This window comes from Cololabis saira, chromosome 23 (genome assembly GCF_033807715.1).
Source record: "Cololabis saira isolate AMF1-May2022 chromosome 23, fColSai1.1, whole genome shotgun sequence".
In the NCBI taxonomy this organism is placed as follows: domain Eukaryota; kingdom Metazoa; phylum Chordata; class Actinopteri; order Beloniformes; family Belonidae; genus Cololabis; species Cololabis saira.
In genome coordinates, this window is record NC_084609.1 from 535,972 (window position 1) to 562,504 (window position 26,533).

At 44.2% G+C, this 26,533-nt stretch overlaps 1 protein-coding gene across 1 annotated transcript; it reads right to left on the reverse strand.

Annotated features, from left to right (window-relative positions):
* Positions 1-1,769: 1,769 nt before the first annotated feature.
* Positions 1,770-25,125, reverse strand: LOC133424428 (NACHT, LRR and PYD domains-containing protein 3-like). Its single transcript, XM_061715037.1, has 14 exons — positions 24,837-25,125; positions 24,321-24,453; positions 24,029-24,238; positions 23,071-23,149; positions 22,511-22,718; positions 19,969-21,754; positions 19,487-19,660; positions 19,216-19,389; positions 18,931-19,104; positions 18,646-18,819; positions 18,361-18,534; positions 18,079-18,249; positions 3,330-3,376; positions 1,770-3,226 (listed from the first exon to the last, which is right to left on the reverse strand). The coding sequence occupies exons 2-14, from the start codon at positions 24,407-24,409 to the stop codon at positions 2,682-2,684; spliced, it is 4,005 nt and encodes a 1,334-aa protein (XP_061571021.1). The 5' UTR covers positions 24,410-24,453; positions 24,837-25,125; the 3' UTR covers positions 1,770-2,681.
* Positions 25,126-26,533: the final 1,408 nt, after the last annotated feature.

Genomic DNA, 26,533 nt, shown 5'->3' on the forward strand with positions numbered 1-26,533 from the left:
AAAAATAAAATAAACCAAAAAAACTAAACAAGAGCCAGACTCTTCCAGCACTACGAGCTGCAGACACAGTCGTCATCGAGCTGGACCAGGAAAAGACCTGGACCAGGACTCAGACCTGGACCAGGACTCAGACCTGGACCAGGACTCAGACCTGGACCAGGAAAAGACCTGGACCAGGACTCAGACCTGGACCAGGACTCAGACCTGGACCAGGAAAAGACCTGGACCAGGACTCAGACCTGGACCAGGACTCAGACCTGGACCAGGACTCAGACCTGGACCAGGAAAAGACCTGGACCAGGACTCAGACCTGGACCAGGACTCAGACCTGGACCAGGACTCAGACCTGGACCAGGAAAAGACCTGGACCAGGACTCAGACCTGGACCAGGACTCAGACCTGGACCAGGAAAAGACCTGGACCAGGAAAAGGCCCGGCTGACACCAGCAGTGGTTTCAGGAGAGTGTGTGACTCCAAGGTCGTCCACCATCAAGGAGCAGCGTTGAGGCCGAACCGCCACCATCTCCAATAATAATGATAATAATAATGACTTGGTTTTATTTAGCTCCTTCAAGGAACCCAGAGCTTTACAGAGACCATTATTCATTCATACACATTCTCACCGGTGGTGGTAGCTACGTTTGTAGCCACAGCTGCTATGTTTGTAGCCACAGCTGCTACGTTTGTAGCCACAGCTGCTACATTTGTAGCCATTGCTGCTACGTTTGTAGCCACAGCTGCTACATTTGTAGCCACAGCTGCTACATTTGTAGACACAGCTGCTACATTTGTAGCCACGGCTGCTACGTTTGTAGCCACAGCTGCTACGTTTGTAGCCACAGCTGCTACGTTTGTAGCCACAGCTGCTACGTTTGTAGCCACGGCTGCTACGTTTGTAGCCACGGCTGCTACGTCTGTAGCCACAGCTGCTACGTCTGTAGCCACAACTGCTACGTTTGCAGCCACAGCTTCTACGTTTGTAGCCACATCTGCTACGTTTGTAGCCACAGCTGCTACGTTGTTTGTAACCACAGCTGCTACGTTTGTAGCCACAGCTGCTATGTTTGTAGCCACAGCTGGTACGTTTGTAGCCACAGCTGCTACGTTTGTAGCCACAGCTGCTATGTTTGTAGCCACAGCTGCTACGTTTGTAGCCACAGCTGCTACGTTTGTAGCCACAGCTGCTACGTTTGTAGCCACAGCTGCTATGTTTGTAGCCACAGCTGCTACGTTTGTAGCCACAGCTGCTATGTTTGTAGCCACAGCTGCTACGTTTGTAGCCACAGCTGCTACGTCTGTAGCCACAGCTGCTATGTTTGTAGCCACAGCTGCTATGTTTGTAGCCACGGCTGCTACGTTTGTAGCCACAGCTGCTACGTCTGTAGCCACAGCTGCTACCTTTGTAGCCACAGCTGCTACGTTTGTAGCCACAGCTGCCCTGCAGATTGACGGAAGCGTGGCTGCCACATTGACCAAACGGCCCCTCCAACCACCAAACATTCAAACACATTCACACGGGGCAGGTGGGTAAGGTGTCTTGCCCAAGGACACTACGACAGCAACTGGGACAGAGCAGGATTCAAACCACCAACCTTCCCATCGTTGGACGACCCGCTCTACCACCTGAGATACTGCTGATCAGCAGCCGCTCCTCTCCAGGCTGATCTTTCTGCACAACCTGCCCAAGACTTTCATCAGCTGGGAGGACACGAGGGATTTTCTAGACTGTTTTCTAGTCAGCAGGAAGTCACAAGCCTCACACCTGCACGTCAGGACAGGTCCTTTCTTCTCATTAGTTTGTCTGGGAGACACTTTAGGCAGATAAGATGTGACATTTTTATCTTTGTTGTTACAGAAATGAAACTTTTTCTGTTCAGATTGTTTTATTCAGACCTTTGGCAGCAGACCAATACCCAGCAGGAAACATGTTACATTCTGATGTTTGCCAAGCACATGCAACATAAAAGGTCATTTACATTTATCTAAACATGTTTTGCACAGAAATATGGACATATTTTTTTTCAAGAGTACTTGAATACTTTTAAACATGTTGCTGATGTTTTGACATGTTGGATGTTACATGAATATTTACATCTTCTCACTTCATTTTTACATCAACAACTTTGAAAACTGAAGGAATCAAATTAAAACAATCAGATAAATAAATCAAATATTATACAAACTGGAAAAGTTGAATGTAAAATGGAAATGTTTAGATTTGAAGCTCAAACTTTGTTTCAGGGAAGAAACAAGACTTTAAGAATCTAAACGTGAAGTCAAACATGAAAACATTTAGACAGAATTAAGAATAAATAAAATAAGAATGAGATAAAAATCTAATTTATGATCAAATAACAACAGTCCAGTAAATTATTTAATGTTTAAATGTGAAAAAGATCAAATAAAAATACAATAAACCAAAAAACTAAAGATAAATGGTAATTATCTCCTTCATCTTCATCATCTTCATCATCATCACCATCATCACCATCACCACCATCATCATCATCATCATCATCATCATCATCATCATCATCATCATCACCATCATCATCATCTTCATCATCATCATCATCATCATCATCATCATCATCATCATCATGGAGACTCTGAGGAACCAGATCCAGAGTCCAAGTCCAGGATCCAACAGAGACAGTTTCTCTGACCGGAGACTCTGGAGACTAAACTGGACACAGAGACACTGAGGAACCAGAACTGGACCAGAGTCTAAATCCAGCACAGAGAGGTTCAGTGAAGCTGGTGTTGAAGGTGTGGAGGTGGATCAGTCTGTCAGAGATGACTTTATAGAAGGACAGAGTTCCAGCAGGAACGTCCACGTAAACTGCTGCTCTGCCAGAGTCTGGACATGGAGATGAGGAGGTGATGGATGTTACTCTGTTATTGTGACAGACACTGTACTGATCACCTGGAGAACAGTCCAGACTCCAGGAATGATTGTTTCCTCCAAACCTACAGTCATCAGAGTTTCCTTTCCTGCTGATTCTTCTGTAACTCACTGATACATAAACAGGTCCGCTCCACTGGACCTCCCAGTAACAGCGACCCGTCAGAACTTCTCTACACAGAAGCTGACGATAGGAATCAAACCTGTCTGGATGATCAGGATATGACTGAACCTCCCCCACACACATCATCTTCCTGTTGTCATCAGACAGTTTGATGCGTTTGTGGACTGTGATTGTGTCGACGGTGAGTTGACAGGAATCTGATGGAGAGAACAAACAAGCAGCTGCAGTTATTATTGATCAGTTATTGATCACTGATGGACTCATGAACGAGTGAAGATGGTTGAATAAAAAAACACTTACACTTCCTCAGACCTGGTGTCAGAAATCGTTGTCCAGCAGGCTCCACCCTGGAAGGAGGAGGAGGGGGGAAGGGGGGCAGATCAGAACACAGTTGATTCCGTATTTCACAATTATTCCCAGACACGTCTGTCACACTCGCACACACATGAACAACGAACTAACAATAATGAATAAAATAAAGGACAGGATACATTAAAGACAGCAACATGTGTTGGTTTTCTGTTCTTTATTGATGTCGTAATATACAGGTGAAGGTTGGAATATTTGAATATATTGTAAAACTTAATTAGTTTCAGTAAATTCAACTAAAGGTGAAACAAGTCAAGTCAGATTTATTTATATAGCACAATTCATGCACAAAGCAACTCAAAGTGCTTTACATAAAATCTGTGTGGGACAAGCAGCAAGAGCAATGCAAGTAAAATACAAAGAGATCAACATCATATCAGAACCTAACGTTCCAATAGGCTTCTTGAATTACTATCAACATCATACAGAACACAATAAAAACATTAACAGTAAGATTAAAAAATAAGGTTAAAAATTTAAATAGAAATAAGAAATAAAATCTAACAGTCAATAAATAATGTGGCATAATAGCAGAAAGCGGCTTGGCCATGCTTTGTTTTGGTCCTAGCAACAGTTAGCAGACCGGTCCCTGGTGACCTAAGAGGTCTAGGGGGTTCATAGTGTAGAAGCCGTTCAGAGACGAACTTTGGGCCTGACCCGTTGAGAGATGTATACACTAGTAGCAGTATTATTTTGATGGGGGCCGCGATTAGCCTGAGCAGCCAGTTTGTTCATGCTGGCTGTAAATGGCAATGTCTTTGGCTGTCCTAGAAGACTCTGAAGGTGGTGAGGTAGGGAACTCTGAAGCTGGGGCATCAGGCTGTTGAGCTGGGCTGGAAGCCTCTGGAGCTGGGGGGGGGGGGGGGGGGGGTCTTGACCTTGTGATAGTCAACAGTATGAAGTAGGTTAGAGGTGAGCAGCGCCTCTCCAGCTCTATTCAGATACAGTCCATCCTCAGTGACAGTGACGTGCGGTGAGGTTCATGGTTGGTGAGGCACTGACTCCTTTAGTGTCACATTTACAAATATATAAACCAAAAAGGGAAAAGGGAAGCTTATTCAATTGGCTACTGGTTATTTCATATCTCGTCAGCATTCTTCACAAAAAAACACACGGGCAAAGCATCTTTTTTTTTCAAATAGAGTAAATACATTTCTATGCATTTTACAAGTTTTGGGGATGTCTCTTTTTATGGCGCCTGCGCTGCTGAAATCGGGGCGTTGTCAGGGTTTGAGTTTGAGTTTCAGTTCTGTCCCTCCTGTTTCCATCTTCCCTGATTGTCTGTACCTGTGTGTCGTTAACCCTTTGTATATCTGGTCTTGTCTTTCCCCTGCTCCTCGCTGGTGCGGACTGTTTCTACCTCCATGTTCTCCTCGTCTAGTTTTTGGATTCCTGTTTTTGTTCTGCCTTTTTGATCCTGCTCCACAACGTTTTTGGTTTGTCCTTACAAATAAACCTGAGTTTTCTGGAAGTCCTGCCTCCTGCTCTCCTGCGTTTGGGTCCTCAACAAACCACTCCGGGACAGAACGGACCAGCCAAGATGGACCCTGCGGGAGAGCTCATCAGGCAGATGCTAGTTAGCAGTCGGCTATGGTTTTACTCAGGCCCGAGTCCCAAGCTCTGTTCTTCTTAAAAATCCAATGGAATCCAAGTTAAGTTATAAAAAACAAAAATATATTTATTTGCTAACTGTCACTAATCCACAAAAACATTCAAAACCGGTTACGAGTAAGAAACCGTGTGGCTCCACTGCTGCTCAACTCTGGAACTGAAAACTCACACATCTGGGTGAGCTCAGCAGCAGCTCTTAAAGGTATAGCATCACTAAATCCAACACAAACCAAACAGTGTATTCCAGTTCTATAGTTAACCTAAACCCATTCAATTAGCATCAATCCAAAACGATTACTAATCAAAATGCAAATTTGAGATCCAAATTAAAACATAAACAATATAAATCTACTGTAATTATAAAAACCAAAAGAATACTTATCATTGCCCCATACAACCCTCTTTCAGTAGGTTGCCGGGAGGCACAGAGGAACATGCTACGGGTCACGGAAGAGGGTCCCCATTCTGAAAAATCTGGGAGGATGGGCGGATCACGTGACAAGTGAGGAATGGCGTGTTAGAGCCTCTCGTAAAACCGGACCCTAAATGCATTTAAACTGTGCCTATAATAAAACAGATAAACGTCAGTAACGCTGCAAACTGTTGCTAGATATACCAGTAAGGAATATTGTTGCATGGATGGCCAGTAAAACATCTCAGCAGAATACCAGACGGAGAAAACAAGACACTGAACATGCTGCCTACAAACAAATGATGGGCGAGGAAGAACCGCCGGCCTGGGCGCAACAACTATTGGCTGAAATTAACACCTTTAAAAACTCCTTTGAGTCCAGATTTGATGAATTAAGTGAATCTATCAAAGGACTAAAAAAAGATACCCGGGCTGTGCTGAATAATGCTGAAAAACGAATTGGAAAATTGGAGGACGAGCGCAGTGCTGACAGGAAAGTTATTAAAGATCTTTCCAAAGATGTGGACTACCTGAAAAGTAAAGTGATGCTGATGGAGTCTCATATGAGGAATAATCTGGATCTGATGGGCTTGGAGGAGGGTCTGCTGGAGGCCAGTGACCAACAAGAGGAGATGGAGGAGATACTGCGGTAAGTTTTGGATGGGAAACCTGACCCGGCACCAGAGGTGGAGAGACAGCACCGCAGCCTCCGGCCCCGACCCGACCCCTCAGAACCGCCGCGACCCAACCCTATCTCATACGACCGTTAAGATGGGATGACAGGCAAAGCATCTTAAGAGCTGCAAGTAAGAAGAAACTGATCTGGAAAGGAAAGCCGTTCGACATTCATCAGGATCTACCTGTGGAGCTCCAGTGTAAACGAGCAGAATACGCAGATATCAAGTAGAAACTCCGGGACACAGATCACCGCTACGGCTCCTCCACCCAGCAAGACTCATTGTTACCATTGATGGAAAAAAATATATCTTCAAAAGCCCAGAGGAAGTAAATAGAGAACTGAAAAGACATCTTGCAGATATATTTGGATAATTTCGAGGCACTCTAGAAGCGCACCAGTAGATGTGAGTTATTATTCTTATCACTTTTATTTGGCTATATTAATGGGCTACCGAGTACTTATAGAACATTTTAGTTTAATTAAATGAAACAGTTTCTGTTAAGAGATTAAGTAAAATGGTTCAATCCATGTATTGTCACTGCATGACTGTTCTTTTTTCTCGGTGGCCCGAGTCTGATTTATTTTACGCACCAGACAGAAGTGACTGGACTGCCGCTGCGTCTTTGTGGGAGGGTTTTGTGGGGTATTGCTCATGTGGCCGGAGCTGAATCCCACCTACTTTTTTCTGGGGTCTGAATTACGATGACGGCTTCGCCCATCTGCCTCTTTGGTTCACGGATGGGAGACTGGAACTACGCTACGTCTCTTTTTTGTTATGCGTGTATTTGCCTTTTGGCATCTTACATGTTGTTTGTTATGTGTAATTCTTTTTTTAAATCCTTGTTTGGTACAGAAAAAAAATATTGTGCTTTTAGGCAAAGTACCTACACTAATTAAATATATTCTGAATATATACGGGTCCTAATACTATAAAGTTGATATCCTGGAACATAAATGGGGTCGCAAATAAAATGAAACGCTATAAGATCATTTCACATTTAAAATCATTAACATGTGACATGGCAATGCTTCAAGAGGTACATCTAAAAGAGGCTGAAATGCCTAAATTAAAACAGAGATGGGTAGGACAGGTATTTTCTGCACCAGGCACTGGAGCAGCAAGGGGGGTCAGCATTTTACTGGCAAAAATAATCTTGTTTAAACTAATAGAACAAATTGCTGACAAGGACGGAATATATATTATAATCTCAGGTCTCCTACAAAATCAGAAATATACAATTGTTAACATTTATGCACCCAACTCCAATCAAGCCATATTTTTATCATCACTCAGTGTACTTCTATCAAAGTTTGCTGGAGATCCCATCCTGTTGGGGGGAGACTTTAATTTGGCTAGTGACCCAACTATAGACCGTTCAAGTTGTCCCCTTCCATCAGATGGAGCTCTCTCAGCAGCTTTTACTGAATTAAAAAAATCATTGGCATTGACTGATATCTGGCGCTTATCTAATCCCAATATTCGTGAATATACTTTCTACTCCACATTTCATAATTCATATTCAAGAATAGATTACCTGCTTATATCGAAAGCAGTAATGTAGAATGTATTAGACTCTCAGATTGATGGTATTATCATATCTGACCATGCCATAGGCGGCGGGTGACTGAAATATTTGGTGAAGCTATACAAAGGGAGGAATCCTCGCGAAAATGTTGAGGTTTTTTTTCACCCAAAACAGTTGCGGAACAATGATTTGAGCATAATTTGACCAATATAATAGCAGGATTACCGGCAGTGCAGTCTCCTCCTCCTCCCGGGTCATCGCTGCTCATATGGCCGGCTGCACCATCAGGTGAGCCGGTGTTAGACACTGGGGGGGGGTCGCTGATGCGGTGGCTGCAGGCAGTGCATCGGTGCAGTCGCTCTCCTCCCACTCACTGTCACATTGGCAGCAGCTTCGGCAATGTTTTGTGTCTGCTTCTCTTTTGGAAATTTTAAAAAAAATGAACGTATATCCATCTTGGTCTTGACTTGGAGCTTTGTGTTGTGTTTTGAAAGGAGCGCTGCTGGCTGTGCATTTGTAATTGGCGGGCAAAAATGCGGATGTTTACAACAACATAATGCATTGCGGTTCTGATCACCTGAGCGGTCCGCAGACCAGGGGGGTGTGACTGGCTACTTTTCATTTTTTTTAACCAAAGCCTTTTTCTTAATGTTGCGCACATATTATATCATTTTTGCAAAATACCTGGCATTGTATTTGGGGAGGCTTAGCCTTCCCTAGCCTTCATTACCATCCGCCCATGGACCATGCACCTATATCAGTTATTTTCTCTCCACTAGTTAATATACATAAGACCAGACAATGGAGATTTAACAACTCTCTTTTGAAAGATGTTGTTGCAACAACTAGGGAAAAAATATGCAATTTTTTTGACATTTACTTAAATTCAGGCCCTTCTATTCAAATAATATGGGAAGTATGGGAGCCAAAGTGTGATTTAGGTGCTTCTACTTGATTTTTGTTGGTTTATTAGTTAATGTTAAAATAAATGAATAGTTAATTTCATTGAATAAATAGATCATTAAAATAGGTAAAATGTTATTAAAATGTTAATTTAAGAGAGGTTAAGAAAGCTTGTTTTTGTAACTGCGTTACTTTCATGTTACTGTCGCTTTAAGAGCAAAGCAGATGGAGCAGATGCAGTTTTCTTACCGTAGTGCTTTTTCTTTTGGAAAACTTTGGAATAGGATAACTCCTGTAACTAGATGCTGTGGAAATAAAGGAATAAATCTACTTTTGTTTAATCTTTTTACATCGGAGTCCTGTGGATGTTTTTTCCATGCTGTTAAAGCACACGAGTCAAGTCTACTCTGGTTCAAAGCTTCAACTCCCTCAGGAAGCTTTTAAAGCTGCGTGTAGAGGATGGATAATAAGTTACTCTACTGCAAAAAAGAAGAAAATACTGAACAAAAAAAGAAATGTAATGACTGAATTGAAGAATTTAGAAACACAACACATGCTTGACCCAAACAATTTCAGACTTAGAAACTTGTTGTTACTGATAAGATCTGACTTGCAAGCAATTATACATGAAGAGACATCATTTGCTTTATCTCAATTATGAAAAAAATACTTTGAATCGGGTGAAAAGGCTGGAAAAATGCTAGCACTCAGACTAAAACAAATAGAAAATCAACATTTTATACCAGCAATATATGATTGTAAGGGGTCTTTAGTGTCTGAGCAAAAACAAATTAATGTAGCCTTTCAGGAATTCTATTCTAATTTGTACAAATCTGAATGTCATGCCAATAATGAGGAAATTGATAACTTTTTGAACGATATATCATTACCCACCCTAAAGATTAATGAGAAGGAGATATTGGAGACATGTGTTCTGGAAACAGAAGTCAAATCTGCCATTAAAGCGCTTTCAAATGGGAAAACACCAGACGTGATAGATTTAGTATAGAGTTCTACAAAAGTTTCCAGGATATATTAGCCCCATTTCTCACCATGCTTTTTAGTGATATTATCTTTAATCAGTGAATGCCAATGACCATGCGATCTGCTATCATCTCTCTTATTCCAAAACGGGGCAAGAACCATATGCAGATGAGTAATTATAGACCATTAAGTCTTTTAAATAACGATTATAAACTGTTCACCAAGATTCTTGCAATGCGTCTGGAGAAGGTAATACCATCACTAGTGCATTTAGACTAGGTCGGCTTCATTCGAGGCCGTCTTTCTTCTAATAATAAGAGGAGACTCTTTCACGTTATGGCAAGAGCATCTACTTTTCAGCATCCAGCCGTAGCAATATTGCTGGATGCTGAGAAAGCTTTTGATAGAATAGAGTGGCCTTTTTTATTTTATGTATTCTCCAAGTACGGTTTTGGACCAAAATGTATACAGTGGATTAAGGCGTTATATTTTGAACCGACTGCTTGTGTTAAAACAAATGGTATAATATCTCATCCCTTCCAACTTTTCAGATCCACACGGCAGGGTTGTCCAGTCTCTCTACTTATTTTTAATCTGGCATTAGAACCACTGGCCTGTGCCATTCGAGCTAACCAAAATATAACTGGCATTAATCTGAGTGGCTACGATTTTAAAGCGAGCCTTTATGCTGATGATATTTTATTAACATTATCTCACCCTCTCCAATCAATACCACATTTGCTTAAACTTGTTGAAGAATTTGGTCAATTTACAGGATACAAAATTAATTGCAGTAAAAGTGAGGCTATTCCTCTTAGCCATTACACCTTTGTAACCCACCTCGGCTCAGCACCCTTTGTTTGGAAACCATAAGGCATAAAATATCTTGGCATAAATATCATATCACCGATTAATAAGATATTTGATATAAATGGCCCTAATATTTTAAAAGGTATTAGAGAAGATTTAAAAAGATGGACAGTCCTGCCGTTATCACTGTGGGGCAGAGTGGAAATAATAAAGATTCATATTTTACCCAGATTATCCTTTTTTTATATCAGCCATATCATTAAAGTTCCCACAGCAATGGTTTAAAGAAATTGATCAAATAATCTCAAGCTTTCTCTGGTGTGACAAGAAGCCTAGAATTAATCGTAAAAAAATGTCAATGCCTAGAAACAAGGGAGTTTGGCTTTACCTGATGTATATCGCTATTATTTAGCTTATAATGTAAGATTTCCACCGTCATGGGCATATAAAAATAAAAATCAATATATTGAGGGTAGTTGGGAGTGGCTGGAGGAAAGGACCATATTTGAATACAACAAATCAATTTCTATTTCATCTTTATACTACTATCCCAAATATAATGACAAAATAGACAATTCACTTATTGATTTTTCCTGTGAAATTGCAAAGACAGTACACAAACAAATATTAATAGATGGATTGTCTTTACCATCTTGCCCTATTTGGAATAAACCACTGTTAACAGCAGGCGGCAGGACACTGACTAACAATACCTGGCAACAACACAATATTACCCAGGTGGGGCAGGTTGTAAGGGATAGACATATTGTGCCATTTAATGAGATTAAAACACAGTTTGGTCTGGATGATTCTGCATATTTTCAATGTTTTCAGTTCAAATCTATTCTTAAAAATGTAAATTTGAAAGGAATCAAGATGGGAACTAATACTGTCCTTGATAGTAAATTAACAGCTGCTTCCACTGGATGAGGAACAGTTTCAGTTATTTATAAATTACTATGCTCATATCTGCCTGACAGCACAACTTCCACCAAGTCACAATGGGAACGGGACATTGGTTTATCTCTCACTGCAGATCAGTGGAACCTAATATTAAAGGAGTCAATATCTATTTGCAGTTGTGTGAGATATAAAATTATACAATTTAAAATTGTAGCAGGGCGAGTGCTACCGGGGCCGACCGAAGGATGGAGAGACACAGAGTTTTGTGCAGAACCCTTTTTATTTGTCACCAGAACCCTCACACGTGCCCAAGCACCTCCACCCAGCTTCTCCGACCTCCCCCTTCTGCTGTCCAGCTCTGCCTTATAAGGCAGGCAGGGTGGAGGCGCGGCAGCCACTCAGGTTGATGGGACACAGGTGCGCGTGTCCCATCAACCTCTCCACCCTGCCACAAAAATTATACATAGAGCTTATATCCAACCACACAAGCTAAAAAAATGGACCCAAATGTCTCTGAACTGTGCTGGCATGGCTGTGGTGAGCTTGGTACATTTATACATCTGCTATGGTTCTGCCCAGTAGTCCAACCATTCTGGTCTGAGGTAATTTACATTTTGGAAGCTATTTTGAATATTCATGTTCCTCAATGTCCTGTTGTGTGTTTATTGGGGAGTGCAGTGGAGAGCGTGCATGGGAAGATTATGCAACGTATCATTGCTCTCGCCTTTCTGTCTGTGAAGAGGTTAATACTTATGAACTGGAAGATTCGCAAACCAAACTGCTTTCACAAATACAATTGGCTGAAGGACTTTTTGGATTCATTATCAATGGAAAAGGCAACTTCAATCCTCAAAGACAATGAAAATGACCAATTTGCCCCATGGACTGTCATCAGACAACTGTTGAGAATAATGGAATAATAATATGACCTGTTGTGTTGGTCACATGCTTCTTATTTTAGTTTACTTATTCTTCTTTTAGAGCTGGACCTTAACTGACGCTAGAGGCTCCATCATTCTTAAAGTTTATCTGTACCAACCCTTCCCCCCACCCCCTTGTCTTTTTTTTTGGTGTTATTGTAATGTTTCTTTTTTTGATTATGTGAAATGTGGTGTTGTTAACCTTTTTTTTTATTGTCCCTGTCTTCATTTTGAAAAATAAAAATTATAAATTAAAGCTGCAAGCAGCGATGAACGGGCCCTCGCACTCACGGCCACCGCCCCCCTTAAGTATCGGAAATGACACCACCCACGACTTCCTATGTCAAACCATTGAAAAGTTATAGCAGAAAAAAGGGACAACCAATCAGAAGAAGGGGCGGGGCTAATTCAAGCCAATGAAGGTCAAGGATTCCATACAGAATCTGATGACACCACCCACGACTCTCTATGTCAAACCATTCCAAAGTTATAGCAGAAAATCGGGACAACCAATCAGAAGAAGGGGCGGGGCTAATTAAGGCCAACGAAGCTTAAGGACTAATTACAGAGTCCCATGACACCACCCACGACTTCCTATGTCAAACCATTCAAAAGTTATAGCAGAAAAAAGGGACAGCCAATCAGAAGAAGGGGCGGGGCTAATTTAAGCCAATGAAGGTCAAGGGCTCCATAAAGAATCTGATGACACCACCCACGACTTCCTATGTCAAACAATTAAAATGTTATAGCAGAAAAAAGGGACAACCAATGACAAGAAGGGGCGGGGCTAATTCATGCCAATGAAGGTCAAGGACTCCATACAGAATCTTATGACACCACCCAGGACTCTCTATGTCAAACCATTCAAAAGTTATGGCAGGGGGCGCTGTTGAGCCGTTAGGCCACGCCCATTAATGCAAACCATGAAATATCAAATGTATCGCCAAGTCTGGCTTGCATGCAAAATTTGGTGACTTTTGTAGAACTATCAAATATGGACCAATCACATGAAGGGGGGGCGCGCCTTTTGGCGTCTAGCGTCGCCACGGTAACACTTTTGAAAGAGAAAAGTAATGCGTGGTGTCGCAGGATGTAGACGCACATTTTTATGTATAACACACCTGGGGGCACGTTACGGTTCGGGCTGAATTAACTGCCGAAGGAATGGCATAAATTTCGCCAAAATGACACAATGTATTCAAAATGGCCGACATCCTGTTCGGTTTCGGCCATGGCTCCAAGAGACTTTTCTTTAAGTTGTGCCATGATACAGGTGTGTAGCGATTTTCGTGCATGTACGTCAAACCGTATTGTGGGGCTTGAGGCACAAAGTTTTCTAGGGGGCGCTGTTGAGCCATTTTGCCACGCCCATTAATGCAAACCATGAAATATCAAATTTATCGCCAGGCCTGGCTTGCATGCCAAATTTGGTGCCTTTTGGGGAGCTATCAAATATGGACCAATCAGATGAAGGGGGGGTGCGCTTGTTGGCGTCTAGCGTCGCCACGGTAACACTTTTGAAAGAGAAAAGTAATGCGTGTAGTCGCAGGATGTAGACGCACATTTTGATGTATAACACACCTGGGGGCACGATACGGTTCGGGCTGAATTAACTCTCGAATGAATGGCATATATTGCTCCAAAATTACGCAATTAATTCAGAATGTTCAAAATGGCCGACTTCCTGTTCGGTTTCGGCTATGGCGCCAAGAGACTTTTCTTTTAGTTGCAACATGATACAGGTGTGTACCGATTTTCGTTCATGTACGTCAAACCGTATTATGGGGCTTGAGGCACAAAGTTTTTTCTGTCGAACCAATCAGATGAAGGGTGGGCGCGCTTTTTGGCGTCTAGCGTCGCCACGGTAACGCTTTTGAAAGAGAAAAGTAATGCGTGTTGTCGCAGGATGGAGACGCACATTTTGATGTATAACACACTTGGGGGCACGTTACGGTTCGGGCTGAATTAACTTTCGAAGGAATGGCATAAATTTCGCCAAAATGACACGACTAATTCAAAATGGCCGACATCCTGTTCAGTTTCGGGCATGACCCCAAGAGACTTTTCTTTAAGTTGTCCCATGATACAGGTGTGTACCGATTTTCGTGCATGTACGTCAAACCGTATCGTGGGGCTTGAGGCACAAAATTTTCAAGGGGGCGCTGTTGAGCCATTTTGCCACGCCCATTAATGCAAACCTTTAAATATCAAATTTTTCACCAGGCCTGACTAGGGTGCAAAATTTGGTGACTTTTTGGGCATGTTAAGGGGGGCAAAAAGGCCTTCACTTTGTCAGGAAAATAATAATAATTAAAGCTGCAAGCAGCAATGAACGGGCCCTCGCACTCACGGCCACCGCCCCCCATAAGCATATCAGAAATGACACCACCCACGACTTCCTATGTCAAACCATTCAAAAGTTATAGCAGAAAAAAGGGACAACCAATCAGAAGAATGGGCGGGGCTAGTTCAGGCCAATGAAGGTCAAGGACTCCATACAGAATCTGATGACACCACCCAAGACTTCCTGTGTCAAACCATTCCAAAGTTATAGCAGAAAATCGGGACAATCAATCAGAAGAAGGGGCGGGGCTAATTAAGGCCAACGAAGCTTAAGAACTCATTACAGAGTCCCATGACACCACCCACGACTTCCTATGTCACACCATTCAAAAGTTATAGTAGAAAAAAGGGACAACCAATCAGAAGAAGGGGCGGGGCTAATTCAGGCCAATGAAGGTCAAGGACTCCATAAAGAATCTGAGGACACCACCCACGACTCTCTATGTCAAACCATTCCAAAGTTATAGCAGAAAATCGGGACAACCAATCAGAAGAAGGGGCGGGGCTAATTAAGGCCAACGAAGCTTAAGGACTCATTACAGAGTCCCATGACATCACCCACAACTTCCTATGTCAAACCATTCAAAAGTTATGGCAGAAAATCGGGACAACCAATCAGAAGAAGGGGCGGGGCTAATTAAGGCCAACGAAGCTTAAGGACTCATTACAGAGTCCCATGACACCACCCACGACTCTCTATGTCAAACCATTCAAAAGTTATAGTAGAAAAAAGGGACAACCAATCAGAAGAAGGGGCGGAGCTAATTAAGGCCAACAAAGCTTAAGGACTCATTGCAGAGTCCCATGACATCACCCACAACTTCCTATGTCAAACCATTCAAAAGTTATGGCAGATAAAAGTATTCTAGGGGGCGCTGTTGAACCGTTAGCCACGCCCATTAATTGCAAACCATGAAATATCAAATTTATCGCCAGGCCTGGCTTGCATGCAAAATTTGGTGACTTTTGGAGAACTATCAAATATGGACCAATCACATGAAGGGGGGGCGCGCCTTTTGGCGTCTAGCGTCGCCACGGTAACGCTTTTGAAAGAGAAAAGTAATGCGTGGTGTCGCAGGATGGAGACGCACATTTTGATGTATAACACACCTGGGTGCACGTTACGGTTCGGGCTGAATTAACTGCCGAAGGAATGGCGTAAATTTCGCCAAAATGACACAATTTATTCAAAATGGCCGACGTCCTGTTCGGTTTCGGCCATGGCTCCAAGAGACTTTTCTTTAAGTTGTGCCATGATACAGGTGTGTAGCGATTTTCGTGCATGTACGTCAAACCGTATTGTGGGGCTTGAGGCACAAAGTTTTCCGGGGGGCGCTGTTGAGCCATTTTGCCACGCCCATTAATGCAAACCATGAAATATCAAATTTATCGCCAGGCCTGGCTTGCATGCCAAATTTGGTGCCTTTTGGGGAACTATCAAATATGGACCAATCAGATGAAGGGGGAGTGCGCTTGTTGGCGTCTAGCGTCGCCACGGTAACACTTTTGAAAGAGAAAAGTAATGCGTGTAGTCGCAAGATGGAGACGCACATTTTGATGTATAACACATCTGGGTTCACGATACGGTTCGGGCTGAATTAACTCTCGAAGGAATGGCATATATTGCTCCAAAATTACGCAATTAATTCAGAATGTTCAAAATGGCCGACTTCCTGTTCGGTTTAGGCCATGGCGCCAAGAGACTTTTCTTTAAGTTGTGACATGATACAGGTGTGTACCGATTTTCCTCCATGTACGTCACACCGTATTATGGGGCTTGAGGCACAAAGTCTTTTCTGTCGAACCAATCAGATGAAGGGTGGGCGCGCTTTTTGGCGTCTAGCGTCGCCACGGTAACGCTTTTGAAAGAGAAAAGTAATGCGTGTGGTCGCAGGATGGAGACGCACATTTTGATGTATAACACACCTGGGTGCACGTTACGGTTCGGGCTGAATTAACTTTCGAAGGAATGGCATAAATTTCGCCAAAATGACACGACTAATTCAAAATGGCCGACTTCCTGTTTGGTTTCGGGCATGACGCCAAGAGACTTTTCTTTCAGTTGCGCCATGATACAGGTGTGTACCGATTTTCGTGCATGTACGTGAAACCGTATCGTGGGGCTTGAGGCACAAAGTTTTCTAGGTGGCGCTGGTGAGCCATTTTGCCACGCCCATTAATGCAAACCATTAAATATCAAATTTTTCGCCAGGCCTGACTTGGGTGCAAAATTTGGTGACTTTTTGGGCATGTTAAGGGGGCCAAAAAGGCCATCACTTTGTCAGAAGAAAAATAATAATAAAAATTCCTGCAAATACAATAGGGCCTTCGCACTGCAAGTGCTCGGGCCCTAATAATAAAAATTCCTACAGATACAATAGGGCCTTCGCACTGAAGGTGCTCGGGCCCTAATAATTTAAAAAAAAAAAGGGGTCCCCATTCCGGGGAACGCGCCTGGCTTTCCCAACCCCGAGCCTTCAGCTTCAAGGGAGACGACTTCGGTGCCAGCCCCGGTCTGTTCCCGCTCCTGTGATGGTCCCAGACCCCCCTCAACCAGCCCCGAGGACACGGTGTCCCCCGAAGCCGGCCCCTCGGATTCTTGGTCCCCCGGAGCTGGTCCCTCGGCTTCCCCCTGACCCGCCTGCTACGTCCCAAGGGCGACCCCCCGAACTGTCTCGTCGGTCAGCCCGGCCTTGAGGACGGCCCCCACAACTTTGACCATGTGTTGGAATTATTGTAAATAAGTAGGAAGTTATCATGCTCGCTATTAACAGAACGCATGATAATTTTCTTACGCCTGTGAAAAACTGATAAAGAATGTTGTGTTAAGTGATTAAAAAGTGCTGCACAAGAAGTTTCCTGATTATCAGCATAAGCATAAAGCAGAAGTCTGCAGAGAAGAGGAAACTTCTTGTTACTAACGAACAAGAATAAAAACAATCTATACCTGTCCACTGACTGCAACCACTCCCCTTCCCCTTCCCCTCCCTTTAGGGGCACAGTCAGCTATGTAAACTAGGGAGTGCCCAGAGTGAATAAAAGCAAAGGAAGCAGCAGAGACGGGTTAGAGTTAGTTGGGATTGTAACGTCTCAGCTGCTCTCCTTGCGCAAGTCAAAAGATACTTACTGTGTACTGTGTCTCTTTTTGTCTCCAAAAAGTGTGATATTACGAATGTTAAGTGTTTGAACCTAACACTTGGCCTGGGCCCTTCCGTGCCCCCTCGTACCACCCTGGGTTGGTTTTTTGTGATGCTTCATTGGAACATCTGGGATCTGTCCCTTGAGGGGGGGTAATGTCAGGGTTTGACATTTCCCCCAGTTTGAGTTTCAGTTCTGTCCCTCCTGTTTCCCATTTGCCCTGATTGTCTGCACTTGTGTCTCGTTATACCCTGTGTATATCTACTCTTGTCTTTCCCCTTCTCCCTGCTGTGTGTCCTACCTGAGATTGTCCTACCTGAGAGTGTCCTACCTGAGAGTGTCCTACCTGAGAGTGTGCTACCTGAAGGTGTCCTACCTGAGAGTGTCCTACCTGAGAGTATCCTACCTGAGAGTGTCCTATCTGAGAGTGTCCTACCTGAGAGTGTCCTACCTGAGAGTGTCCAGTCTCCAGCGGGGATCCTCCAGTCTAGACCAGAGCTTTCTTGCTGACTCCCCTGGATGGTTGTAGCTCAGGTCCAGCTCTCTCAAGTGGGAGGGGTTGGAGGTCAGAGCTGAGTCCAGAGAAGAACTTCCTTCCTCTGAGATCAGACAGCCTGACAGCCTGCAGACACACAACAGAGGTCTGCTGCATGTTCTCTGCTCAAGTGTCCTACTGCAGACACGTTTAGCAGCATGTTATCTGGACCTGGAGAAGACTTAAATGAATCCTGACCTGAGAGACTCCAGTTTACAGTGTGGACTCTCCAGTCCAGGACACAGCTTCTTCAGTCCAGAATCCTGCAGGTCGTTGTTGCTCAGGTCCAGCTCTTTCAGGTGGGAGGGGTTGGAGGTCAGAGCTGAGACCAGAGAAGAACTTCCTTCCTCTGAGATCAGACAGCCTGACAGCCTGCAGACACACAACACAGGTTTGCTGCATGTTCTCTGCTCAAGTGTCCTGCTGCAGACACGTTTAGCAGCATGTTCTCTGGACCTGGAGAAGACTTAAATGAATCCTGACCTGAGAGACTCCAGTTTACAGTGTGGACTCTCCAGTCCAGGACACAGCTTCTTCAGTCCAGAATCCTGCAGGTCGTTGTTGCTCAGGTCCAGCTCTCTCAGGTGGGAGGGGTTGGAGGTCAGAGCTGAGACCAGAGAAGAACTTCCTTCCTCTGAGATCAGACAGCCTGACAGCCTGCAGACACACAACACAGGTCTGCTGCATGTTCTCTGCTCAAGTGTCCTGCTGCAGACACGTTTAGCAGCATGTTCTCTGGACCTGGAGAAGACTTCAATGAATCCTGACCTGAGAGACTCCAGTTTACAGTGTGGACTCTCCAGTCCAGGACACAGCTTCTTCAGTCCAGAATCCTGCAGGTGGTTGTAGCTCAGGTACAGCTCTCTCAAGTAGGAGGGGTTGGAGGTCAGAGCTGAGACCAGAGAAGAACTTCCTTCCTCTGAGATCAGACAGTCTGACAGCCTGCAGACACACAACACAGGTCTGCTGCATGTTTTCTGCTCAAGTGTCCTGCTGCAGACACGTTTAGCAGCATGTTCTCTGAACCTGGAGAAGACTTAAATGAATCCTGACCTGAGAGACTCCAGTTTACAGTGTGGACTCTCCAGTCCAGGACACAGCTTCTTCAGTCCAGAATCCTGCAGGTGGTTGTAGCTCAGGTCCAGCTCTCTCAGGTGGGAGGGGTTGGAGGTCAGAGCTGAGACCAGAGAAGAACTTCCTTCCTCTGAGATCAGACAGCCTGACAGCCTGCAGACACACAACACAGGTCTGCTGCATATTCTCTGCTCAAGTGTCCTGCTGCAGACACGTTTAGCGTTTGGAAAAGACTTGAATGAATCCTGACCTGAGAGACTCCAGTTTACAGTGTGGACTCTCCAGTCCAGGACACAGCTGCTCCAGTCCAGAATCCTTCAGGTCGTTGTAGCTCAGGTCCAGTTCTGTCAGACTGGAGGACTGAGAGCTGAGAACTGAGGATAGAAGTGGACAGATTTTCCCTGAGAGGTGACAGCCACTCAGTCTGCATATGGAAGAAAAGAACAACAACCAGGTTATTTCACTGTTGTGGAAGAAAATGTAGTTGTGTCTCCAACTGTTCTGCTGGTCTTCAGCTCATCCTGCCTCCCCAGTAAAAATAGAAATGAAAGTGTTTCCTTGTCAGAGTTCATGCTTGTGTGTGTGATTTTAGGTCTAATGTGTTATTAAAATCACTCATGTGAGGTTGTGCTGAAAAAAGACCCAAACAAGTGAAGAAAACATGACATGTGGAGGTAAAACCAGAAACTAGTCTCCACTCCAAAGGTCCAACATGTGTCTGTTGGTACTTACAGAACTTTCTTGGAGGCTTTGACCACGGGCAGCAGCCTCCGTAGAGTCTCCTCTGAAGCTGAGAACTTCTTCAGGTCAAACACCTCCAGATCTTCTTCTGATGACAGTAAGATGAAGGCCAGAGCAGACCACTGAGCAGGAGACAGTTTATCTCTGGAGAGACGTCCTGACCTCAGGAACTCTTGGACCTCCTTCACCAGAGAACGATCGTTCAGTTCATTCAGACAGTGGAACAGGTTGATGCTTCTCTCAGCAGACAGATCCTCACTGATCTTATTCTTTATGTATTTAACTGTTTCCTGATTGTTCTGTGAACTTCTTTGTTTTGGTTCCAACAGACCTCGTAAGAGGTTCTGATTGGTCTCCAGTGAAAGACCCAGGAGGAAGCGCAGGAACAAGTCCAGGTGTCCGTTTGGACTCTGTAAGGCCTTGTCCACAGCTGTCTGATAGAGCTGAGTCTCTGCTCTTGTTTTAAACCACCTGGAGGTGTTCTTTTTTTCCTCCAGCAGGTTGACTCCAGACTTGATGAAGGTCTGATGGACATGAAGAGCAGCCAGAAACTCCTGGACACTCAGGTGGATGAAGCAGAAGACCTGGTCCTGGTACAGGCTGCTCTCCTCTCTAAAGATCTGGGTGAACACTCCTGAGTACACTGAAGCCTTTCTGACATTGATGCCACACTCTCTCAGGTCTGGTTCATAGAAGATCAGGTTTCCTTTCTGCAGCTGCTCAAAAGCCAGTTTTCCCAGAGACTTGATCATCTTCCTGCTCTCTGGACTCCAGTGTGGATCCGTCTCAGCTCCTCCGGCATACTTAACCTTCTTCAGTTTGGCCTGGACCACCAGGAAGTGAATGTACATCTCAGTTAGGGTCTTGGGCAGCTCCCCTCCCTCTCTGGTTTCTAGGACGTTCTTCAGGACCGTAGCAGTGATCCAGCAGAAGACTGGGATGTGGCACATGATGTGGAGGCTCCGTGATTTCTTGATGTGGGAGATGATCCTGCTGGTCTGCTTCTTGTTCCTGATCCTCTTCCTGAAGTATTCCTCCTTCTGTGGGTCAGTGAACCCTCTGACTTCTGTCACCATGGAGACACAGTCAGGAGGGATCTGATTGGCTGCTGCGGGTCGTGTGGTGATCCAGAGACGAGCAGAAGGAAGCAGGTTCCCCCTGATGAGGTTTGTCAGCAGCACATCCACTGAGGTGGACATTCTGGGGTCACTGACGATTGTAGAGTTGTGGAAGTCCAGAGGAAGTCGACACTCATCCAGACCGTCAAAGATGAACACGACCTGGAACTCTTCAAAGCTGCAGATTTTTCTGGTTTCAGAGAAGAATCGATGAACTAGTTCCACCAAGCTGAACTTCTCCTCTCTCAGCACATTCAGCTGTCTGAAGGTGAATGGAAGCAGTAACTGGATGTCCTGGTTGGTTCTGCCTTCAGCCCAGTCCAGACTGAACTTCTGTGTTAGGACTGTTTTCCCAATGCCGGCCACTCCCTTCGTCATCACCGTTCTGATTGGTCCTCCTCTTCCAGGTGGGGGTTTAAAGATGTCTTCCTGTCTGACGGCTGTTTCTGCTCCGTCTGGTTTCCTGGAAGCTGCTTCAATCTGTCTGACTTCATGTTCTTCATTGACCTCTCCGGTCCCTCCCTCTGTGATGTAGAGCTCCGTGTAGATCTGCTCCAGAAGGGTTGTCTTTCCTGCTTTAGTGATCCCCTCAGACACATGCTTGTACTTCTTCTGCAGCTTAGACTTCAGCCGCTTTTTACAAACTTCAGCAAAAGTACCTTAATAAAAGTGGAAAAAAAGAAACCAGTTACAGTAGTGTTTTATAAAGTTCAATTTAATTCTCCTAAAGAATCAGGATGTGAACCAACACGACTCCAACGTTACGATGAGCTGTACAATATTGAGTCGAATCACTTTTACCAGCAAAACACCTCTGAACATTCAGGACGTGGAAGTGACAAGAACATCTGGAGTCCTGGGGTTTCTAGTACCAGGATGTTGGCAGTACAGCCCTGGTGGGTTGTGGGTTTTTTGGGTTGTTGTGTTCTAGTTATTGTTGTGGTGTCTGTGAAGTGGATTTTTCAAGTTTAGGATTTGAAAACACCAGAAGATGATCTGATCCAATAATCTGCAGAACCATGAAGACAATCTGGAGTTCAGCAGGATTCCTGGAAGAGGAAAACCTGGACTAAAATCTTCCAGTTATCTTGTGGTGTTGGTCGGTTAAACATGTTTATTGAGGTCCACTGCTGTCCTGTACAGGGGGGCTGCTACTGTAGGGGGTGCTGGGACAATGTGTGGGCAACTGGTCTGCAGAAATGTTTAGTTGGGAGTTAACAATCAAAATAGCCTTAATGTGGATCAAGAATACAGATCTGATTCCAGCAGAACATTGTTGGAACAAGATGAGCAGAGTTCCTCCCTTCATCTCTCAGTGGCTTTAATGTTGTGGCTGATCTGTGAATGATGTTCATCTCCTGAGGCATTCTGGGACATTTATCCAGCAGCTTAAATGTTCAGAGAAATCCTCTTACTGCTCTGCAGACGCTCAGCCAGCTTCTCCTGCTTCATTCTCCTCAGGAAGTTTGCTGTGATCTTCACAAACGCCTCTCTGCTGCTCCTCTGCTCGTCATCCTCACCCTGCAACACATGCTCTAGGGATTCTGGGTAATCTGGACTCAGAACCTTCTGGATCTTCTTCAGCTCGTCCTTCACAAACATGACGATGTCGTCCTCCAGCAGCTGGAACAGAAGACCACATGAAGGACACAATCAGACTGAAACCATGGAGACAAACATCAGGTCCATGTTGGACAGACTGACAGTCCACTGGTCTCCAGAGACCAGCATGGAGACAAACATCAGGTCCATGATGGACAGACTGACAGTCCACTGGTCTCCAGAGACCAGCATGCAGACAAACATCAGGTCTATGATGGACAGACTGACAGTCCACTGGTCTCCAGAGACCAGCATGGAGACAAACATCAGGTCCATGTTGGACAGACTGACAGTCCACTGGTCTCCAGAGACCAGCATGCAGATGGACATTAGGACGAACAGGTGGAGAAGCAGTTGTTGTTCATGGACAGACCTGAAAGATGGAGTCCAGCTGGGTCTGATGCTGCTGGACAGACGGACCACTGGGGGACTCTGAGATCTGCTGGTCCACTCTGTGGAGGAACCAGGAAGAATTAGCTCACATCATGTCTGTCCTCACAGAGACAAACAGCGGCTGAAGGTCCATGAAGTCCTGTTGGGATGAGGACAGTCCATCAGAGGACTGGTGGTGGTGAAGGTTTACTAGTCCTGCTGATCCAACGAGAACATGTGACCTCAGTGAAAAGTTACAACAAGACCAGGAACATGGACAACTGATGGAGACATGAAGCAGCTGAGGAACTCTGGACCATCATCAGGATCAGTAAGAGGAACTCTGGACCATCATCAGGATCAGTTAGAGGAACTCTGGAGCATCATCAGGATCAGTAAGAGGAACTCTGGATCATCATCAGGATCAGTTAGAGGAACTCTGGATCATCATCAGGATCAGTAAGAGGAACTCTGGATCATCATCAGGATCAGTTAGAGGAACTCTGGACCATCATCAGGATCAGTTAGAGGAACTCTGGACCATCATCAGGATCAGTAAGAGGAACTCTGGACCATCATCAGGATTAGTAAGAGGAACTCTGGACCATCATCAGGATCAGTAAGAGGAACTCTGGATCATCATCAGGATCAGTAAGAGGAACTCTGGACCATCATCAGGATCAGTAAGAGGAACTCTGGACCATCATCAGGATCAGTAAGAGGAACTCTGGATCATCATCAGGATCAGTCCTCTGGAAGCTGAGACCTCCAGATGTGTCAACCAGAGGAAAAAGCTCCTGACAGGAGATGAAGATCTATGAGGAGGAAGCTCAGATCACCATCAGGTGATGGAGGACCACAGGGGTCCAGGACTACATGATCTACTCAGGAAGAAATGTGGACATTTCCTAACATGAGGACTCATTTAAATACATTTAATGTGTTTAAATAAAGCTCACCTCTCTGAAGAAGAATGTTGGTCTCCTTTAAATTCAATAAGTCTTTGATTTGACCAGTCGCTCTTCAAGGACAAACAGCTGGGTCCAGGTCCAGGTCCAGGTCCAGGTCCAGGTCCAGGTCCAGGTCCAGGTCCAGGTTCAGGTCCAGGTCCAGGTCCAGGTCCAGGTCCAGGTCCAGGTCCAGGTCCAGGTCCAGGTCCAGGTTGATTCCTGTAATAATGAGGTTTGGTGATGTGAGTCTTGAGCTCTCACATGCAGAAGAGTCAGGGACAGTTAGAGATTCTCATCTCACCTCTGAGCTTTGCTCCGACTCTCATGTTCCCCACACAGAGAGGTTTTAGAGGGAGGGACTCCCTCCTCTCCGTCCTCACACTGGTCCATTCTGCTGAATTCACGTCCACATCAGCTCACACACACACCTTCACCTGCAGAGGAAACACACATCACTGGTGTTGGACACAGATCAGCTGATCCTGCTCTGGTTTGTTCCTCTCTTTAGTGTTAATGTCACTAGAATGCAGTCAGAAACCAGTGGGAGGTGGAGGAAGTCACTGATACAGCCGTATCTGCTGATCCGAGCTGCTCTGAAACTTTCTCTCAGCACCTTGTCTCATTTTCTAATATTAAAAACACTAAATTCTGTTAACAGTTTAATGCACGAACAGGAAGTTGAATATCTTGAACAAGCAGAAAGAGACTAGGCCTCTACGTGAGTCTGGTTCCTGTAAATGTGAAGAAGCTCAGAGGTGAAACTGTCCTGCAGAGACACGTGTCCTCCTCCTTCACAGCCTCATCACACAACACTTACACAAGCAGCAAACAACTTCCTCCAGGAACCACGCTTTATTTTGAAAGGCTCCACAGGAAACAGCAGTCTGACTTTAATGCTGGAGACGACAGCTTCATTCCAGGAAATAAAAACACCAACGTTTGATCGATGTAGAAAACTAATCATCGGCTGATCATCACGGTGTTTCTGATCAATAATAAAACCAATAAAAATGTTGTCATTAACAATCATGTAGATTTGTCTTCAGACACAAGAATGATCAAAGTTTGCAGGTAAATCAGAAGTGAGAACGAGTTCCTACCTTCACCTGTCTGAGTCAAAAGACAAAGATCAGGAGGGTTAGGGAGCGGTGTAAGGCGTGGAGTGGGGGGTGGAGGGAAAACTCGTTTAACAGGACGAGGGAGAAAAGAAGGACGGGAGGAAAACACACAAGTTTAATCACTGAGAAGGAATTTGACTCAAGCACTGTGGTGTAAACATTTGATCCTGATTTTATTTCAAGGTATGGTGGGCGTGAAACAAAAAGCATGAAACTTTTGGGCTAATTTTGGGACGGATGCCAGCAAGATGTAGCCAGTGAAAATCCAGAATAACCTCGGCTTTACTGGCACGTTCTCACAAGAATGCACATGTGTGTGTTGAGCGTCTGTACGTTTTCCACCAGTGAGGACACAAGGCCTTCAGCAGAGTCTGATCTCAACCACGGCCTCCTCTAGGACCGTCTTCTGTCCTGCCTCCATGTCTGCTAACGACACCCTTTATACTAAAACTACGTTTCCCATGAACCCATGAACTCAGCAACACACCTTTAGAGAAATGCTTTAAGTCTTTAAATCATATCTGTATTTATGTATCTATGTTTGTATGTGAGTGAGAATATTAAAATAATAAGTGATTGAAGGTATGGGTTATCCTGCTGATGATGTAACATTACCTGGGGAAGTAATACATAAAATAAATGTATAAACTGAAATAAAACACAACAGTCAAAGTAAAGTGAAAGGCTGACATCGTAATATAGTCAAGAAAGGGAAAAGGAACATTTTGAAAGGAAATTGAAAATGACCTCATGTGGAAGTTCAAACGGGCCTAAAAGGTGTTGAAGCGTCTAGTTGTCCAGCAAACACCTTCACTATGAAGTCCTTAGGATTTCAGTGTTTCTAAGACTGGATAGATGAATGAATGAAAAGTCACCTCATTTAGACTAACAGAACATATTTAATCCAGTCAACTAGTACATGTAGCATAAAGAATTATTTTAAAGTAGAGTTGATTATTCAGTGACTTATTTTCCCCCAATTTTCGTAATCTCTGCAAGTAAAATTCACATTTATTGACTAGTAACTTCTTAATGTGTTGTTTTTTGGTGAGAAACATTAAAATACAGAGTCTTAACTTCCCTACAGCGCTCTGTCTGAAGAGCTCGTCTATTATTTAGGGACATCACACCAGCCTGAAACAGGCAGCTCAGATATAGGACGACAGTTCTAGCCACATGTACTATCATGAGTCAAGTCGGGGCACACATATTTTACAGTTTATACTAATATTAAAAACATGCACTTTTCCTGAAGCAGTAAATTGGATACTTATGACTACCTCTCAGTATCAGACAGGTTAAAACCTGCTGATTTGTAAACCTATTATGAAAAACAGGTTTTTTCTTGCTTTAACATATATAAAGTGGTCCGACAAATGTTCAGCTCAAAACAGCG

Coding starts and splice junctions, on each gene's coding strand:
- LOC133424428 (XM_061715037.1), bottom strand. CDS start 24,409: ATGGACCAGTGTGAGGACGGAGAGGAGGGAGTCCCTCCCTCTAAAACC. Junction 22,719..23,070: donor AGCTGGACTCCATCTTTCAG/GTCTGTCCATGA, acceptor CTTCTGTTCCAG/CTGCTGGAGGACGACATCGT. Junction 3,377..18,078: donor TGGAGACTGGACACTCTCAG/GTAGGACACTCT, acceptor TCCTCCTTCCAG/GGTGGAGCCTGCTGGACAAC.